Below are 21,234 nucleotides of genomic sequence, written 5' to 3'. Positions count from 1 at the left end.
CAAACATAGGTAGAAGAATACGTATCGGCCTAAACTGAGGGAAAAAAAATGTTTTTATATATTTTTTGGGGATATTTATTATAGCAAAAAGTAAAGAATGTTTTTTTATATCTTTTTTCGGGGATATTTATTATAGCAACAAGTAAAAAATCTTGCATTTTTTTCAAAATTGTCACTCTATTTTTGTTTATAGCGCAAAAAATAAAAACCGCAGAGGTGATCAAATACCACCAAAAGAAATCTCTATTTGTGGGAAAAAAGGACGCCAATTTTGTTTTGGAGTCACGTCGCACGACTGCGCAATTGTCAGTTAAAGCGACACAGTGCCAAATAGCAAAAAGGGGCAAGGTCCTTTAGCTGCATTTTGGTCCGGGTCTTAAGTGGTTAATGGAACCCATTTAGAAGATAATAAAATAGAAGAAGATAAAATCAAACCTTTACAACCCCTTTAAGGCTCTGAGCTTTATCCAGCTACACAGGTTTTTCTTATAATTTGTTTAATTTGATACTTGTAAAGAGTGATAGTACTGTTTTGCATTAAATAATATTTATTTGTTATACAGTGTCAGGTTATTTAAAGTTTGGCTCCCGAGCTTTGATGGAGAAAGACCTGTCTAGGTCAAAACACCTCCAGCAGCTTGCGTTGACTGGTGTAGGAGACCCGTCTCAGTAGAGACATCCCCAGCAGCTTGTGTTTGCAGGTGAAGGAGACCAGTCTCAGCAATAAACCTTCCCAGCAGCATTGGCTCTCAGACAAAGGGGATCCTCAAAAACCTAGCAGTCTATACCGACAGGTGAACAAGACATTTTCAAAGAACCCCCCTCTGTTTCTTTGCCACCTCCCTGCTATTACTCTCAAATAGACCTGTCTTAGTAAAGACCCCCCCCTTTCAGCTTCTGCGCTTAAATGAAGGGGAACTGTCTCGGTATTGCGGTATGTCAGCTGACAGATAAAGATCATTTAACGGTCAATGCTCAGCTATATGCACAGGAGCTTTGGTAAAGGTCACAATGTAGCTCGAGTGAGGAGATGGTCACAGATTGACTTCTCTCCATTTGTTTAATGGCCCTGTGAAAATGTCACCTCTCACTCTACAGCTACTTAGGTAACATTTCTATTGCCCTTAATGGGCTGTTCTCCTTCGCTGTGCATGCCTACCATTTGAAATTCTCTATCATTGCAGCCATAGTAGTGCAAATTGTATTTGTGCTTACCTGTGTGAAATGCAGACAGCATTTAGAAAAGGATGGTTGGCTGCTCATAGATCATAGTATGGAAACTACAGCTGCATGCAAATGAAATAAGAAAATGGGGTTATAGGAAAACTAGGTAACAGAAATGGTGGTTCAGCAACTTTATCATGGTACCATAAAAGTAACGTTGTAGCCCTACTTTTCCTTTACACACGCGCGCGCGCACACACACACACACACACACACACACACACCGGTACATATATATACACACACACACACACACACACACACACACACATAAAATATATCCTTATACCAAGAAAATGACTGAAGTTTGAAACAAATCTCTGTATTTAATTGGATGCCTTTGTGTTATAAACCAGTAGTTGTAGATTCACAACAGACCCCACAGATGTATGGAAGTTAACCATTCTTGAATAACTGCCCCTTGTGGATTGTAAGAAAGTGGAGGGTAATGTGCCTTCGGAGTTAGCATGTTGATAGTGGATTGGTTTTGGTTTTTCTCGGTCCTCTCTCTTGCCCGCGACGACCAGGGCCCTCCCTCTTGCCAGCAGAGACCCCGGCCTCTTTCTTGCCAGCAGCAACCCTGGTCTTCTGTCTTGCCAGCGGTGACCCCTTTACACTGCCCTGCTGACCCTATTCTTGGCTTTGCTGATTCCTGTCCTCTGCCCTACTGACTCCCAGTACACTGTTTTATCGACTCCTGTACACTCCCCTGCTGACCTCCCATCTTTCTCCCTGCTTACCCCTGCCTTCCGCCCTGATATAGCCACCAGCATTGATCGTTGTGTTCCGCCGACAGGGAAGGAAAAAACGAATTGCATATTCTATGGGCTGCTTAAGACTTGAATATTTTACATATGCACACATGTTTATCTGTGCAAAGTACACTGAGAGCCTTATTTCAACTTTTTTTCTTATCAGATACATTTTTATCTTAAGGCTGCATTCACGTTTTGATTCACAGACATATTTTCTGCAATTCTGGCCAAGATTTGAATGTGCCGATGTGTGAATGACAAATCGTGGGACTCGCTTTCGAGATGCCATTCATTTGAATGACATCTAAAATCGCAGTGCGGGTGTGCTGTAATTGTCTGGCGGTAAATCACGCTGCAATCGCGGGAAGCATGTCCCCCAAAAGTATAACCTGAACTTCTTTTGGGCAGCATGCTTTCCGCAATGGGGGTTTGCCGCAATTGCAGCACTATTTATCGCATGACAATCACAACAGACCTGCACTGCAAATTTAGATATCATTCAAATGAATGGCATCTCAAATGCGAGTCCCACCATTTGTCATTCACACATCGGCACATTCAAATTACATGCAGAATCACGGCAAATCTGCCCACGATTCAAAATGCTGAAGTGTGAATGCAGCCTGAATGTTTTGTCATCTTTACCAAACATACAAACACTCTTGCTTACATCAGCATGTCATATGAAATATACTATACTAGAGGAAGGGGAAACAAAAAGCTGAACAAGATAAAACAACAAAAAGTTGAAAAACACATTTGCTCCATAGACACTGGAGTTGTATTGCAGAGAATCTATACAGTTGTTTTTAGTATACATGTCAGTACAGCATGGACAACCAGGCGTATTTCCAAGTTGGTAATTAGGATATCTGCTTTGCCACATCACTATGACAGATCGCTTCTAAGTATTCATCAACATTTAAATAAAGCATATTTAAATAAAGCATGGGTAAGTCACTAACCTTAGACCTCTTTCACACTGAAGTGTATTGCAGGCGCTATTGCGTTAAAAATAGCGCCTGCAATACACCCTCAAAAATCTGTCCCCATTCACTCCAGTGTGAAAGCCCGAGGGGCTTTCACACTGGAGCGGTGCGCTAGCAGGATGGTAAGACCCCTTTCACACTGGGGCAGGACGTGCGGTGGCGGTATAGCGCATTGCCGGCGGTATTACCACTGTCTCCCATTGCTTTCAATTGGAAGGAGCGGTGAAGGATCGGTGAAGGATCGGTAAACACATCGCTCCTCTCACCGCTCCAAAGATGCTGCTTGTAGGAGATTTTTTTTTTCTCCCGCCAGGGCCAAGCCCTCGGGCTTTCACATTGAGAATGCAGTGCAGGAGTTTTTCAGGTGGTATTTAGGCGCTATTTTTAGCGCTAAACCGCCTGAAAAACTCCTCAGTGTGAAAGGGGCCTTAAAAAAGTCCTGCTAGCCGCATCTTTGGAGCGGTGTGTTTACCGCTTCCTCCTCCGCTGCTGCCCATTGAAATCAATGGGACAGCGCGGCTACCTTTCTCGGCCGCTAGCGAGGGGTAAATGCGCCCCGATAGTGGCTGAAATGCGCCGCAAATCCGCCCATAACGTTGGCGGTAAAAATAATGGCAATTTTCCGCCAATGCTATCGGCAGCACAGTGTGAAAGCGCTCTAAGAGTCTAGACCAATAAAGGTAGCCCTTTAAACTAGAGGGAGCTTCTGTATTTGTCTGAGTTTTCCTTTATTTTGGAGAGAAGAGCTCCTGTACAGTCTAGGATCCAAGAGGCTCCATAAGGATGTGTACAGAAAAAAAAAAACTATACCGACAATAACATAAGTTCGCAACAAGTCATAAAGTAATAGCAAGTAGACAGGTTACACAAGGAGTAGAAACCACTCTATGAAGTATGCCTCCGTATCCACTGGTATTATTATCCTTGTGCCAATGTCCCAAAGTGGACACATCAAATGCAGATGACCATACCTTGCTTATGCATCTCAGAAGCCTAGTACCATGGAGATCAAAGCAACATGGCGGCACAGCACTTTTAAGAAGGAAAGAAAAATGCAGAACAAAAGACATTGAGGCGGAAAGAGTAAAGCTGTAAAGAAGAAAAAAAGAAGGGGGGGGGCGAAGGGATGTTGGGAGGGAGAGGATAGTGCGCGCATGTGAAAGGGTATCAGCCAGAAGCCCCCCCTCCAATCACACAACACGCCCAGATTGGAGGCGGCCACTGGAGAGAGGCCAGCAATGAGGATCTCGACCCAGACAAAAGGACACGTGTTATATAGAACACTTACTGTATACACATTTCACAGTTTGGAGCAGTGTTTCTCAACCTTTTTTCAGTCAAGGCACTCTTTAACCACTTGCTTACTGGGCCCAAATACCCCCTTCCTGCCCAGGTGAAATTTCAGCTTTCAGCACTGTCACGCTTTGAATGACAATTGCGCGGTCGTGCGACGTGGTTCCAAAACAAAATTGGCATTTGATCACCTCTGCGGTTTTTATTTTTTGCGCTATAAACAAAAATAGATCGACAATTTTGAAAAAAAAAACAACATGTTTTACTTTTTGCTATAATAAATAACCAATAAAAAAAAATAAAAAAAATCTCAGTTTAGTCCGATACGTATTCTTCTACATATTTTTGGTAAAAATAAAAATCGCAATAAGCGTATAGTGATTGGTTTGCGCAAATGTTATAGCGTCTACGAAATAGGAGATAGAATTATGACATTTTTTTTACTAGTAATGGCGGCGATCTACGATTTTCGTCAAGACTGCGAAATTGCGGCGGACACATCGGACACTTTTGACACATTTTTGGGACCATTCACATTTATACAGCGAACAATGATATAAATATGCACTGATTTCTGTATAAATGTGACTGGCAGGGAAGGGGTTAACACTGGGGGGGGGGGGGGTTATGTATTCCCTAATGTATTCCCTAATTGGTGATTCTTACTGGGGGGGGAGGGGGGTGACTGAGGGAGGTGACCGATGGTTGTCCCTATGTACAAGGGACACCCCATCAGTCTCCTCTCCTTGACAGGAATTGCTCCACGTCCCTGTCTCCGTGACTGCCGATCGCGGGCGCCTGGGGAACATCGCGGCCGCCAGGCACGCGCATCGGCACCTTACTGGCGCGGCGCGCCCCCCAGTGGCCTGGAGGCCGTATATAGACTGCCTCCCGGCAATTCAGAGCCACAATGTGGCCGTAAAAGGGCGGGAAGAGGTTAAAATTATGGATAGTCTTGAGGAATCCCTATTCTAAAATGTAAAAAAATTATTCTAATAGCTTTACCCAGTGCAGCAACATACACACATATGACACCCAATGTTAGAGGTGATTTATTCTTCCAAAGCAAATACACTTTTGCACACTGGTGCTTACTTGTATTCCAATGTTTCTCTTCTCCCTCAATTGTTTTTTTTTTTTGTCAGGTAATGTCACTCCAGTGTTGAGGAAGAGGGGCACAGGAGGGTCAAACAAGGATGCTCAACAGACACCTCATTAAAGGGGTAGTAAGGGTACAATTATTTTTCTTAAATAGCTTCCTTTACCTTAGTGCAGTCCTCCTTCACTTACCTCATCCTTCCATTTTGCTTTTAAATGTCATTATTTCTTCTAAGAAATCCTCACTTCCTGTTCTTCTGTCTGTAACTACACACAGTAATGCAAGGCTTTCTCCCTGGTGTGGAGTGTCATGCTCGCCCCTCCCTTGGACTACAGGAGAGTCAGGACACTCTCTACGTTGCAGATAGAGAAAGGAGCTGTGTGTTAGTGGGCATCCTGACTCTCCTGTAGTCCAAGGAAGGGGGCAAGCACAACACTCCACCCCAGGGAGAAAGCCTTGCATTACTGTGTGGCGTTACAGACAGAAGAACAGGAAGTGAGGAATTCTCAGAAGAAATAAGGACATTTAAAAGCAAAATGGAAGGATGAGGTAAGTGAAGGAGGACTGCACTAAGGTAAAGGAAGCTATTTAAGCGAAACAAATTGTACCTTTACAACCCCTTTAACTGATGACATCATTCGTTAGGATGCTAGTGTCTAGAAAGTTATAATGTTGAAAACCTGTGGCTTTGCATAACTAAAAGGCAGGCTTGATCCACTCGCTGTCTTGTATATGATTTTTTTATAAAATTGTAGGCATTTTGTCAAGGCCCCCCCTGAAGGAAACCTCAAGACACCCCAGTGTGTCTGGGCACCCTGGTTGAAAAAAGGCTGGTTTGGAGGAATACAGTTTGTCCTGTCTTGGTCTAATCTTCATTGTTTTCCTGTTTTTAGAAAACAGCAGTAGTGTTTTACAAAATCCCACTTTAATATTCACTTGATTTATAGCCTCCATCTGCACTTTTCCTGTCTCTGTCTATAAATGCTTCTCAGTCCATATATCTCTCCATCACTGTGATACTTTATTCTCTGCTAAGTGCACCTCACAGATGGCGGGATTTTTATGTGTTAGGGGTGGTGTCTATCCCTTGGGGTGATTGCAATGCACAGAGGCTACACATTTCTTGGAATGTTTTTCAGCAGCACAGGTGGATCACATTTCGTTTTCTTAGCTTTTGTCAGAGAGCTCTTTTTTAAACCCAACTTTTAGGACATATCTGTAAGCTATTACACCAGGATATGCAGCAGAGCCATTATCGTAGGCCTTTCTTCTGTAGTTAGAAGGGAATGTGTTATCCCCATTAGGGACTTTACATTGAGAAATAAAGCTCTGCCTTCTGAAAATTCAGCGAAGTTGCCTCTAGGTAGCAGTGCATACGTTACTTATGTCCATGCTGTGAAAGGCCTTCAGTACCTCGGAGAGCTCCCAGGAACAAGACAACAGTGCGCCATTTACAGGCTGATTGCTTTCTGACTTCTTCCTACAAATTTCTTAGCATTTTTTTTTAGAAAGTTTGCAGCATCACAAGCAACACAGAAATGATGAAGCAATGATTTTATTGTGAAGAGACACATGTATGTGCTGCTTGATCACCTCTGCTATTTCTATTCTTAGTTTTAGTTGCCCAGCCCCAGAGATGCTGCATCCCAGGCATTCTGCCACCCTCTTTCACACACAACTTCAGGGCACCAGGGCACCTAGTGCTTCCATTTTCAGAATTTCAGCCCCCTCTGTGCCGTATTACCCGTATAATGACAATTTTGATACAAATTCAGGTGCATCTCCAAAAATTTGAATATCATCAAAACGTTCATTTATTTCAGTAATTCAAAAAGTGAATTTCACATATTAACTGGTTGCCGACCAGCCGCCATCGGTTTACGGCGGCAGGTTGGCTCCCCTGCGCGAGAGCCCATAGCTATATGTCGGCTCTCGCGCAGGCCACTAGGGGCGCGCACCGGGCACCGGCGATCACTCGTTACCACTCGTTACAGAGCGAGGACCGGGAGCTGTGTGTGTAAACACACAGCTCCCGGTCCTGTCAGGGAGAGAAATGCTGATCTTCTGTTCATACAATGTATGAACAGATCAGTCATTTCCCCATGTCAGTCCACCCCCCCACAGTTAGAATACACTCAGTGAACATACTTAACCCCTTCACTGCCAGTGGCATTTTTATAGTAATCCAATGCATTTTTATAGCACTGAACGCTATAAAAATTCCAATGGTCCCAAAAATGTGTCAAAAGTGTCTGAAGTGTCCGCCATAATGTCAGTACCGAAAAAAAATCGCTGATCGCCGCCATTACTAGTAAAAATTGTTTTTAATAAAAATGCCATAAAAATACCCCCTATTTTGTAAACGCAAACCATTTCTAGATTGTAAGCTCTAACGAGCAGGGCCCTCTGATCCCTCCTGTATTGATTGTATTGTGACTGTACTGTCTTCCCTGATGTAAAACGCTGCGCAAACTGTTGACGCTATATAAATCCTGTATAATAATAATAATAATCAATAAACGCTTATTGCAATTTTTTTTAACAAAAAATATGTAGAAGAATACGTATCGGCCTAAACTGAGGAAAAAAATGTTTTTTTTTATATATTTTTGGGGGATATTTATTATAGCAAAAAGTAAAAAATATTCTTTTTTTTTTTTCAAAATTGTCGCTCTATTTTTGTTTATAGCGCAACAACTAAAATCCGCAGAGGTGATCAAATACCACCAAAAGAAAGCTCTATTTGTGTTGAAAAAGGACGCCCATTTTGTTAGGGAGCCACGTCGCACGACCGCACAATTGTCAGTTAAAGCAATGCAGTGCCGAATCGCAAAAAGTGCTCTGGTCTTTGACCAGCACTATGGTCCGGGGCTTAAGTAGTTAAATAGATTCATTAGACACAGAGTGATCTATTTTAAGCATGCAACAGGAATATTGATCAGACTGGTAAGTGAACCGAACGGTTACAGTTAATATACAGGTGCATTTAAAAAAATTTGAATATCATCAAAAAGTTTACTTATTTCAGTAATTCAATTCAAAAAGTGGAACTTATATATTATATAGATTCATTACACACAGAGTGATATATTTCAAGCATGTCTTTCTTTTAAGTTTGATGATTGGCTTACAGCTAGTGAAAACCCAAAATTCGGAATCTCAGAAAATTAGAACATTACATAAGACCAATAAAAAAAAAAAATGATACAGAAATGTTGGCTTACTGAAAAGTATGTCCATGTACAGTATAGTATGCACTCAATACTTTGAGTGCATACCATAGGCTCCTTTTTTTATGAATTACTGCATCAATGCTGGGTGGCATGGAGGCGAGCAGCCTGTGGTACTGATGAAGTGTTATGGAAGCCCAGGTTGCTTTGATAGCTTGTCTGCATTGTTGGGTCTCATGTCTCTCACTTTCCTCTTGACAACACCACACTGATTCTCTATGGGGTTTAGGTCAGGTGAGTTTGCTGCCCAATCAAGCACAGTGATACCATGATCATTAAACCAGGTATTGGTACTTTTGGCAGTGTGGGCAGGTGCCACGTCCTGCTGGAAAATTAAATTGGCAGCTCCATAAAGCAGGCCTCGACAAAATCCGGGCGCCCGGTCTCAATTGCGACAAGAAATTGTGACCTGGCGCCCGGGGAAGCTTAGGCCTGCAGAAGGCCGCAAAGCCGCGGCCTCAATTACCGACGGGTGAAAGATAATGTTATGCCGAGTAAATTGATACCCAACATGTCACGCTTCAAAATTGCATCCGCTCGTGGAATGGCGACAAACTTTTACCCTTTAAAATCTCCATAGGCGATGTTTAAACAATTCTACAGGTTGCATGTTTTGAGTTACAGAGGAGGTCTAGGGCTAGAATTATTGCTCTCGCTCTACCAATCGCGGCGATACCTCACATGTGTGGTTTGAATACCGTTTACATATGCGGGCGCTACTCACGTATGCGTTCGCTTCTGCGTGCAAGCTTCGCAGGACGGAGTGCATTTAAGATTAAGGCTTACCTGTAGGTACAAGAAATATCTCCTAAACCTACACAGTTTAGGAGATATTTGCAAAAGACATACACCGATGTCTATGGTGCATGCGCCGAAGACAACGGCACACAGGCGCACTGAGCGTGTCGCTTCTAGCGGTGATCATGCCGTTAGTGGCGGCCCCCGCGTAAATGCGCGGGAGTGACGTGACAGCGCCGGAGTCGCGATACCCGGAAGTCACTCCGGGAGACATGGCGGTGACGGAGGAGGCGAACAAGGTCGGCTGCAGGGGCTTCGATCTCAGGTAAGTACTTAATAATGAGCTAGTATGCTATGCATACTAGCTCATTATGCCTTTGTCTTGCAGGGTGTATTGTTTATTATTTTTGGGCTCTACTTCCTCTTTAAGCTCCATGCCCACTGGCTTAAATAATCCTGGCTGTCACTTGAGGTAGCTAAGAAGGTAGAAGCTGCAGGAGTGGGAACATGTTGCATGTTCCCAAAGGTGAAGTTTGCAAGCTAGATATGACATACTATCATTCAGAATTATTAGTGTACTGTAACTGATTTTGCCTGCTGTTGGCGACACCTGAGTATGCATCTGTGTAATAATCTGCATCCAATAATAAAGGGAATAGCAAAGATTCCTTAAAACATTTAAGACCATTGGAATATCCATTAAACACAGACATTTTTATATCTCCATCCAGCAGGCTGGTCTAAGCTTTATAAGCAGTGATGTGCTAACTTCTAACTAATGCTGTATTTGCAGGCTGGAAATGGCCAAATAAATATAGTTTATTCTTGAGACGGCTCTCTTAATCTGTACACAAGAAAGATGGCTCTGGCTGTAGCAGACAGCAAAGTTTATTGAGGAGTAGTAAGTGGCTGCAAGTTGTTTCAGTATAATTTGGTTACCTTGGGGAAAGTTCTCCAGCAGCTTTTGTTCTTCTCCAGAACATTGGCGTTTTGCATACTGATTACTTATTAGAAGCGCGCACACTTCACTGCTTAATGTGGCTTTCATTATCTCGTTTCTGAGCTCACAGCTCTGTGTTCAGCATCTGTAGCCCACTCTACATTATTGTCTGCGCGGAACATCTGCTCCTGCGCTCTGTGTTCTCCAATTGTGATAAATGTATACACTTCTACTTTGTCAGTCCAATTGTTTGGAAATCCAAGGAGGGGCTGCCCAGCAGCTTAGCGTACACTGGGATCACTGGCAGTCAGCCTTCTATGTATTGCTTTCTCCACATTATGTAAGAGAAGATTGATCCGCAGGCAGAGGTCTCTGAGAACCATTCCAGTGGCAGATAACTTACACTGTTGGCAGATTCGTGTTTTTGATTAATGTTTGCTGATTTTTTTTTTCTCATGTTGGTAGATGTTTACTCACCCTTTTATCATAGAAGCATTTTTTGTATTCCTTTATTTAGGTATCAAGACAAGTAGTGCACAACTTTGGTGACTGAGATCCTTGAAAGTGCATGCTGTTCTGATCTCTTCGCAGACTTACATACAGAGCCATATTTCTGCATAGCAAACATAGGTTAGAGTCTAGGACAGCCAGGAGTCACACATAGTCACACATCATGCTGCAGACTGTCATTGACTGATTTTTCTGTATAATAAAAGGTTCTAGATGGTTGCTCAACCTGCTAGGGTACAAGCAAGTTGGGTTCTCCCATAGCAACCTGCAAACAGAAACAAGGTATCGTCCACATCTTTTTCATTTGTGGTGGTTGTAACTGAATGGCCGTGACACCCAGAGACCTTTGAATGATGTGGGGTACACCTGTGCCAGCGTCACTAATGACTCTTGGGTCACCCTGTGCCCCTTTTGGGCATAGGGTGACTGATAAATGATAATTAATGTTTTGCAGGATATCTTGGAATATTACAGTTTGGTTAATGCTGTCCACAACAGGTCAATAGGATGTCTCCTTCAATGCTTAACCTAGGCTGTTGAGATGCTAACTAAGTCTGCTACTGTGGCGATGTGGATTTGAAACTGAGAGTCAGCCTGGCTGGCTATTATGGGATGTTAAAGTATCTTGCTGTGATTACATTCTGTGTCCATTGTACTAATTAAGCCTGAAAGGTCAGATGTCTCCTTTTAGGGGTAGGGAATTAGCATGTCAATTATGTTTAGTAAAGGAATGTGTTTTGTGTAACAGGTGAGAGGAACTTGTCGCAGAGACAGACCGTTGGGTGATGAGTAGTAATTAACTCAACTGAATGTCATTATCTAAAAGAATGTGATTGAAGCCCCATTGTGTGATGTGTGGGTGGAGTGTGTCTTTGTTCCTTTGATTACTGTAACATGCCTGCAACTGCATAAAAAGCTGAGAGTGTACCATTAACCACTAGCCGACCGCGCACCGTCATTATACGGCGGCAGGTCGGCTCTCCTGGGCGAGAGCCCGTAGCTATACGTCCTATCGTATAGCCGCCACTAGGGGGCGCGTGCGCGCCGCCGGAGGCACGCGCGCGCGCTCCCCGCTCGCCCCCGACTCCCGTGCGTGTGCCCGGCGGGCGCGATCGCCGCCGGGCACACGCGATCGCTCGGTACAGAGCGGGGAACGGGAGCTGTGTGTGTAAACACACAGCTCTCGTTCCTGTCAGCAGGGGAAATGCTGATTTTCTGTTCATACAATGTATGAACCGAGGATCAGTGTTTCCCCTAGTGAGGCCACCCCCCCCCCCCCACAGTAAGAACACACCCAGGCATACTTAACCCCTTCCCCGCCCCCTAGTGTTAACCCCTTCACTGCCAGTGGCATTTTTATAGTAATCTAATGCATTTTTATAGCACTGATCGCTATAAAAATGCCAATGGTCCCAAAAATGTGTCAAAAATGTCCGAAGTGTCCGCCATAAAGTCGCAATACCGAAAAAAAAATCGCTGATCGCCGCCATTACTAGTAAAAAAAATATTAATAAAAATGCCATAAAAATACCCCCTATTTTGTAAACGCTATAACTTTTGCGCAAACCAATCAATAAACGCTTATTGCGATTTTTTTTACGAAAAATATGTAGAAGAATACGTATCGGCCTAAACTGAGGAAAAAAAATGTTTTTTTATATATTTTTGGGGGATATTTATTACAGCAAAAAGTAAAAAATATTCATTTTTTTTCAAAATTGTCGCTCTATTTTTGTTTATAGCGCAAAAAATAAAAAACGCAGAGGTGATCAAATACCACCAAAAGAAAGCTCTATTTGTGGGAAAAAAAGGACGCCAATTTTGTTTGGGAGCCACGTCGCACGACCGCGCAATTGTCTGTTAAAGCGACGCAGTCCCGAATCGCAAAAAGTACTCTGGTCTTTGGGCAGCAATATGGTCCGGGGGGTAAGTGGTTAAAGATCCATTCATTGATTTTGGAACCAGTGACAGAGCTCTGTCTCGTTGTTTCTGGGGAAAATACAATGGGTCCTGTCTGCTGGATTGTAGATTGTCGGATAAGCTGTCGTGGTTGATGGAATGGAAATCGTAAACGGTGGTCACCATTACAGTGGTACTGATGTAGAATGTGTGAAATATCTCTTTTAGCTTTTCTACTTCCAGCCTTGGTATGGCTTGTGTGGCTATGGGGGTACTAAGGCTAAATTATCAACTATATTGTTGGAGGGTTTGCACACAAGACAATATCAGCTTTGTTTACAAGTGCATGGATTTGTTCTTCATAGAGGGTGCTAGCTGTGTCCCTTTATATCAGGGGCGTCCAACCTGCGGCCCATGGCCGCTATGAATGAGGCCCAACACAAATCGTAAACATACTTGAATATTATTTTTTTTGTAAAAAATGCATTTACACTTAAGCAAGCCATGCACTGTCCAATTTTGAACACATTTTCTTTTCGAAATTAGAATTTTTTTTTTTTTTTTTGTGATGCCACCATTGATTTTCGAAATTTGGCTGACCAAGCCTTCATGTTGCTACAGAAAATAATTTTCGTGGCCGGAAATCTTCTTTTCTCTCCCGGAATTTTCATTTCTTGCACATGCGCATTTTTTTTCTATTACATTTCCTGCACGATTCTCCCATCATTGATTAGAAAATCGTTTATTTTTCAAAAAATTTTCCAACATGTCCGATTTCTCAAATTTGAATGCCGCATGAAAATCGTCTGTTGCTGCAGCCCACTAATTGTGCGAAATATGAAGGAAATATCTTAGATACGATTTTCGAAAGAAAATTCCTTCAATATTTGAACCGTGTATTAACCACTTAAGGACCGCCCAACGCCGATATACGTCGGCAGAATGGCACGGCTGGGCACAGGCACATACAGGTATGTCGCGTTTAAGAGCACAGCCGTGGGTTGCACGCGCCAACGGCGTGCACACGCGACCCGGTCCGAAGCTTTGTGACCGCGGCCATGGGACCCATGGACCCGATCGCTGCCGGTGTCCCGCACTCGGTCACAGAAGCTGAAGAACGGGGAGAGGTGTGTGTAAACACACCTTCCCCGTTCTTCACAGTGGCAGTGTCATTGATTGTCTGTTTCCTGATATAAGGAAATACGATCAATAACGTCACACGTCCAGCCCCGCCCCCCCTACAGTTAGAAACACATATGAGGTCACACTTAACCCCTACAGCGCGACCTAGTGGTTAACTCCTAAACTGCAATTGTCATTTTCACAGTAATCAATGCATTTTTATAGCACTTTTTGCTGTGAAAATAAAACTGGTCCCAAAAATGTGTCAAAATTGTCCGATGTGTCCGCCATATTGTCACAGTCAAAAAATATGAATAAAAATGCTATAAAACTATCCCCAATTTTGTAAACGCTATAAATTTTGCGCAAACCAATCGTTAAACGCTTATTGCGTTTTTTTTTTTTTTTACCAAAAATAGGTAGAAGAATACATATCGGCTTAAACTGAGGAAAAAAATATATATATATTTTTTTGGGGATATTTATTATAGCAAAAAGTAAAAATCATTGCATTTTTTTCAAAATTGCCACTCTTTTTGTTTATAGCGCAAAATATAAAAACCGAAGAGGTGATCAAATACCACCAAAAGAAAGCTCTATTTATGGGGAAAAAAGGACGCCCATTTTGTTTGGGAGCCACTTTGTACAACCGCACAATTGTCAGTTAAAGCGATGCAGTGCTGAATCACAAAAAAGGGGCAAGATCCTTAACCTGCATATTGCTTCGGGTCTTAAGTGGTTAATGAACACATGGCCAAAGAAAACATTGATAGCGTCTCTTTACTGGACTTTTATAAGTTTTATCTTCCCAGAGAAAAATACCACACTCTTTACAATCAGGTCTTATTCATGTCATTAGTTTTTGGGAGCAACTATATTTGTGAGCAACTATATTAAAAAATGAAGCACACAAAGAGAAAAATTAGAACCAAAATATCTGATGAGTACCTTGAATTCATTGAGAATTACTACTTCATCCATCGAACCAGATATCAATGTGTTTGTTTATCAAACACATTGTAAAATATTGCACTAATTTTCTGTTGCCCTGTTTTACTTTTATAACATATATATATATATATATATATATATATATATATATATATATATATATATATATATATATATATATATATATATATAATGATTTTTTATTACTCAGATAGGTACATTAGCAATTTCAGTTGTCTGTCCGACTTTTCCTCTTTATCGGCTATTTTTATTATTAGTGTATTTTATGTGTGGCTCAAGACATTTCCTCTTCTTCCAATGTGGCCCAGGAAGTTCAAAAAGGTTGGGCACACCTGGTGTAAATTATCAAATAAAATATGCTTTGTTTGCAGCCCTTGAGGATCAGGGTTGAGCACGGTCTATCAGGATTAATGCCATGTCCTTACTCTATCTTTGACCCTGTTGTGCCCACTACAAATCATGGACTGTGGAAGATGCAAGTACTGCCTGTTTAGTACCAGCTCTATCTTTTAATTAGGGTTTCTTCATCTTCCACGGGATCTAGATTCACATTTAATATTATAATTATACAGGATTAATATAGTGCCAGCTGTGTGCACAACACTTAACAAAAAGTGAGACAGTACAGTTAAAATACAACAAGGGGGTTGAGAGGGCCCTGCCCACAAGAGTGTTCTCTCTCTCTCTCTATCTCTCTCTCTCTCTCTCTCTCTCTATCTCTCTCTCTCTCTCTCTCTCTCTCTCTCTCTCTCTCTCTATATATATATATATATATATATATATATATATATATATATATTTATATATTTTTTTCACTTCCAAGACACCGACTATTTATTTGGGACAAAACTGCCTTCACAATTAACACTGGAACCCTTACAAAGAAACTCTTCTGCAGCATGGTATTATGCTCCTCCTGTTGCTTTGTACATGTCACTAAGGTGAGTAAATTGGGGTCAGGTGCTAAAGGGAGCATAAAGATTTTAAAGGAGAACTACAGCCTAAGCTCATTTATTTGTACTTCTCCTGTGGATCACAGCAGTGCAGTTTGTTCTGCACACCTGTGACCCGTTTTCAGCAGACAGCAGGCTGAAGTCACAGAGCTGGTCCAGGCATGGGAAAGATTGCAACCATATGGGCGGGATCCACCTAGGAGCTTGGACCAGCACCTTGCTCAGCCTCTAAGCAAGCCCCTGAGAGGCTGAGCCAGCCACTCCCACCCCCTCCACAGCTCAGAACTCCAGTGAGCATGGGGCAGGCAGCCAGATCAGAGAGCTGGTGACTGACAGTCACCAGCTCTCTGCTTAGGGACCTCTGAGAACCACATTCTGCATCCACCTAGGTGAGTATGATTCCAAAATAAAAAATAAATACAAATTCAATACTTCTCTTTTAAGCATGGGCCATTGGGACTCATTTATTCTATGTCTGTTGATCTACATAGATCAACACAGGCTCAATTTGGGGACACATAGACAACATTAGTTTGCAATGTGCCCTTTTTATACCATACATGTGTGATGGTGTCTGGTGCATACAAATAACAACTTGTATGCATTGTTATGCAGTTGACACATCACAGCATGTCACACCACTCTGTGGTGCATAGAGTTGAGTGAAGTGTCACCAGCATCTTCCAGGCTGGTGAGAACGAGCCCTTCGTGTTCTCTTATTAGGTTCTGCTAGAATTAATTTTCTTCTCTGTTCAAGAACTCTTCATTAATTAAAGTTGTATTTGTATCTTGGAAAAAAGGTTAAGCATTATGATTAAATTGTGGTTGCCTTGAAGACTGTAAAAGTCAATCTCACATTTAGACCCCTTTCACGCTGACACATTTTTCAGGCGGTTCAGCGCTAGAAATAGCACTGCTATACTGCCTTAAAAAATCATGCCCTGCAGGCTTCAATGTAAAAACCCGAAGGCTTTCACACTGAAGCGGTGCACTAGAAGGACCGCTCCAAAAGTCCTGCTAGCCGCATCTTTGGAGCGGTATAGGAGAGGGGTGTTTACCGCTCCTATACCGCTCCTTCCAGCTTAAATCAATGGGAAACCGCGATAATACTTCCCGCAATGCTTTTTCGGCCTAATATCGTTGTAAATACGACGGTATAGCGGCACTAAAAATCGCGCCGCTATACCGTCACCGCACCTCCACTGCCCCGTATGAAAGGGGCCTTACTAACAGATCCTTCTCCAAGCAGATACGGACACCTGATACCTTTTACCAAATTAGAAAATAAAGTATATTTGTTTTATGAGATGAGGTTCAAAGCCGACCACACACAGTAAGATTTTGTTTTAGATATGATCTCTCAGATCAGAAAAAAGTACCAGCTATGAGGTGTGAAGGTCCTCCAAAACAGTCGGACCAAATATTATCCATATGGGCTAGTTGAGCTACCCACAGTCCTAAAGTAGAACTATAGGCAAAGATTTTTTTTTTTTTCATTTTGTATAAAGCAAACCCCTGTCATTTTTTTTTTTTTTTTTTGCCATTGTGTTCCATTGCAGAGATTTTCCTTCACTTCCTGTCCTATAGCCAAACAGGAAGTGAGGAGAAATTACCACAAATTAAAAGAATCTCTTGTGGACCCCCAGGTTACCAGAACTAGTGTCACCATTGCAAGATTTCCCCTCTATTACTTTTCTGGGGATAACCCAAAATTTGGCATTTTCTTTTACTTTCAATGATGATGGTAAACAGGACAAATGGAGAGGGTGCATCTTCTTAACAGGGGGCACAGACAGTAATACAAATCTTTTATAATCACTCTCCACTCATCCAATTGCATTTAATTATACTTGAATTAATGGAAATGGCTGGATTGAGCGATATTGGGCTTGTTATAGCTTCTGGTCTCTTAACTTTCTCCCACATGCATAAAAACTTCTTTAAACAGACTTTAAAATTGTATGGAGATCTTTGGAGTTTTCTACAACTTGCCAGCCCTGAAGGGCGTCTGCAAAAATAGGTTGTTGTTAATGTGTTTTCTATTTGACTGAGTATTAAAGCAGTCCAGTCTAGGCTATATCTTTTCTTTTTTTATCATTAGAAGTCTGTAGCTTTTAATATTTTGTATCATTTCACATTGCCTGCTCTATAGATTTCTGTGCTTCTGGTATTAAAAGGGTGCAGTGTGTTGCTATATATTTTAAAACAAATACTCGGCTATGATAAATTTTGCTTATGGCAGGACCTTTGTACAATAATGCCGCGTACACATGGTCGTTTTTTGTGATGGAAAAAAAACGTCATTTTTAAAAACGTCATTTAAAATGATCGTGTGTGGGGAAAACACTGTTTTATGTCTTCTTAAAAACAACAAAAAATAAATAAATCGAACATGCTTCAATGTTTTATGTCGTTTTTCAAAACGTCATTTTTTTGTGTCATAAAAATGATCGTGTGTGGGCTAAAACGACGTTTAAAACAACGTTTTTAAACCCGCACATGCTCAGAAGCAAGTTTTGACGCGAGCTTGAATGGAACAGAGTGCCGCCGTATGTGCTGAACATAACCGCTCTTTGCTAGAGCATTTTGAAAAAACGATGGTGTGTAGGCAACGTTGTTTTTTAAAATGAAGTTTGAAAAACGTTGTTTTTTTTTTCATGAGAAAAAAACAACGTTTTTTTACAAGACAAAAAACGACCGTGTGTACGCGGCATAAGAAGTGGTCCAGTAAAGCTTCTAATATATTGAATTATTCTGCATTTGTGTGACTGTTCTAGGTATGGAAAAATCACTGACAGAAACGGTTGGTATTCTACAATTGCATTGGGTATATGTGGCCAATTCCAACAATTTGCGCTTAGCAGAGAACTTTGACATAGTTTATGGGGGGCCTTGATGTAATCTTTGTTTTTGCTCTTTGTCATTGCAGTGCGTTTGTGTTCCGATCGCCTTAGCCTCATCAAGAAGTGTATTTCTCAGTCTTCCACCAGCTACAAGCAGGCATCCAAGCTACTGTCACTGGCTCATCTGCTGAGAGTTGCAGGTACATTTTTCAGGTCTAATAAAGGACACACAATACAATTTGTAATTGAATTGGAGGTATTAATAGCATGGTAGATTTATTTTCATTATATTTGTTTTAGGTGTTAACTTATACCAACTAACCTGTGTAAAAAAGATGTGGATATACATACCTATTTTCAGCCAGTTCCAGTCCATTCATATGATCCATTTCCCCTGTCAGCCAGTGGTAGGTACAGGGACATCGGAACCTGTGGCCAATGTCATCATTCCCAGTTTTCCCAGCTGTTGCCATTACACAGGGGAGCTGTATCACATGACCGGACTGGAGCAGGCTGAAATTAGGTAAATATGTACATCTTTTTTGTCCGTCTGCCACCCGCAATCGCTCCCCAGAGAGACAGGACCGTGATCGGCCAATATAAACGAGGCAGATTGCCATCCTGTCAGGTATAAACAGAGAGATTTTGTATTCCTGCTAAGCATGATCACGGATCTCTCTGCCTAAACAGTCAGTCCATCTCCCACACAGTTGGCATCCCCTAGGGACACACTTAACCCTTTGATCACCCCTGGCGTCAACCCTTCACTGTCAGTGTCATTATTACAGTAACAGTGTATATTTTTAGCACTGATCACTGTAATAATGTCACTGGTTCCCCAAAAACGTGTCAGATGTCTGATTTGTCCGCCGCAATGTCGCAGTCCCACTAAAAATAACTGATCGCTGCCATTACTACTAAACAAATAAATACAAAACTCCATAAAAAATATCCCATAGTTTGTAGACAATATAACTTTTGCGCAAACCAATCAATATACGCTTATTGGGATTTTTTTTTACTTAAAAATTTACATATTGGCCTAAACTTATGAAGAAATTTGTTTTGTTTTTTAATTTTTTATTGGATATGTATTATAAGTAGAAAGTAAAAAAAATAAATTATATATATATATATATATATATATATATATATATATATAATTTTTTTCCAAATCATCGATCTGTTTTTGTTTTTAGTGCAAACAATCGAAAAATGCAGAGGTGATCGTATACCACCAAAAGAAAGCTCTATTTGTGGGAAAAAAATACATCAATATTATTTGGATACAGGGTCGCTGCAATGTTGCATTGTACTATATATTGCATCGGGATGCCACTATCAATGAATGCTACCACACCACACATTGTGAGCTTGTGCATGTGGTCCTGCACATTAATGCAAGTATTTCCAACATGCACAAGTGTGAATGGGTCCTCATTGTTTATCAGCACTCGGGCTATTAAAAAACGGACCGGTTAACCGATGAAGCTGACTGATGGTCCGTCGCGCCTACACACCATCGGTTAAAAAAAAACGATCGTGTCAGAACGCGGTGACGTAAAACACAACGACATGCGAAGTTCAATGCTTCCAAGCATGCATCGACTTGATTCTGAGCATGCATGGATTTTTAACCGATGGTTGTGCCTACTAACGATCGTTTTTTTCCCATCGGTTAGGAATCCATCAGTTAAATTTAAAGCAAGTTGGCTTTTTTTTAACCGATGGTTAAATAACCGATGGGGCCCACACACGATCGGTTTTGACCGATGAAAACGGTCCATCAGACCGTTGAAAACGGTCCATCAGACCGTTGTCCTCTGTTTAACCTATCGTGTGTACGAGGCCTAAGGGTTTATCTAAAACTTAGGAATCCAGGGCATATTTCTTTCCTAGTATCACATTAATATTTCACTGCATTCACACATAGGCCTGACGGGGAGCATCGGCCGGCTTATTGCACCAGTGCACGCTGGTAATGATTGCCCGTAGAGCTCTTAGATAAATTCTCTATCTTTTAGCTGCAACTCAGCTGTAACTAATTTCTTTCTGTGGTGGTGTGCTCCCGATGCCAGAGGAAAGACTAAACTATTGATTAATTTTCTTCTACCAGAATTCTGTAGCTGTGGGCTTAATAAATGTGATTGTTTACTTGTTGCCAAGTTCTAGAGGCTGCTCATTTCTTGGGAAGTTTTAGAGGAAGGATGGTAGAGAGCTATATTTTGATCTGTAGCTGTAAAACACCATGCAGAGTAAAATAAATAGCCGCCTTTGCCTTCTTTTCCCACATAGTGGTCTTGGATAGTTAATTTTGGGCTGTTAAGGAGAGATTCTTGTACATCAGACATCAACCTGCTTTTTGCTGACTTCTCCATGACTCTGTTAAATTGTTTTGGGTACTTATAATAATGAAGACCTGGGAAGAACATTGCATGTGCCTTTAAAGTAGACGTTTAGCCTGCCTATAAGGATTTTTTTTTATTGGATGTGTGATATAGTAAATTTTTAATTTTTTTTCTAAAATGTCGGTTTATTTATTTTTTAATAAAAACCGAAGACGTTATCAAATACCACCAAAATAAAGCCTTATTTGTGGGGAAAAAAAGGACATAATTTTTATTTGGGTACAGTGTCTCACGGCCACACAATTATTAGTTAGTGTAA

At 41.5% G+C, this 21,234-nt stretch overlaps 1 protein-coding gene across 1 annotated transcript in view; it reads left to right on the top strand.

Moving 5' to 3' along the window:
• Nucleotides 1–21,234, top strand: part of NBAS (NBAS subunit of NRZ tethering complex) — a 975,710-nt gene that overhangs the window by 409,782 nt on the left and 544,694 nt on the right. Inside the window, exon 32 of the mRNA XM_040348578.1 lies at nucleotides 18,654–18,767. Coding sequence (XP_040204512.1) covers nucleotides 18,654–18,767 — 114 coding nt within the window. The remainder of the gene's footprint in view (nucleotides 1–18,653; nucleotides 18,768–21,234) is intronic.

Source organism: Rana temporaria, chromosome 4, assembly GCF_905171775.1.
Source record: "Rana temporaria chromosome 4, aRanTem1.1, whole genome shotgun sequence".
Classification (NCBI taxonomy): domain Eukaryota; kingdom Metazoa; phylum Chordata; class Amphibia; order Anura; family Ranidae; genus Rana; species Rana temporaria.
The sequence above is the reverse complement of the archived record's forward strand: the minus strand, read 5'-3'. Positions and strand labels throughout refer to the sequence as shown.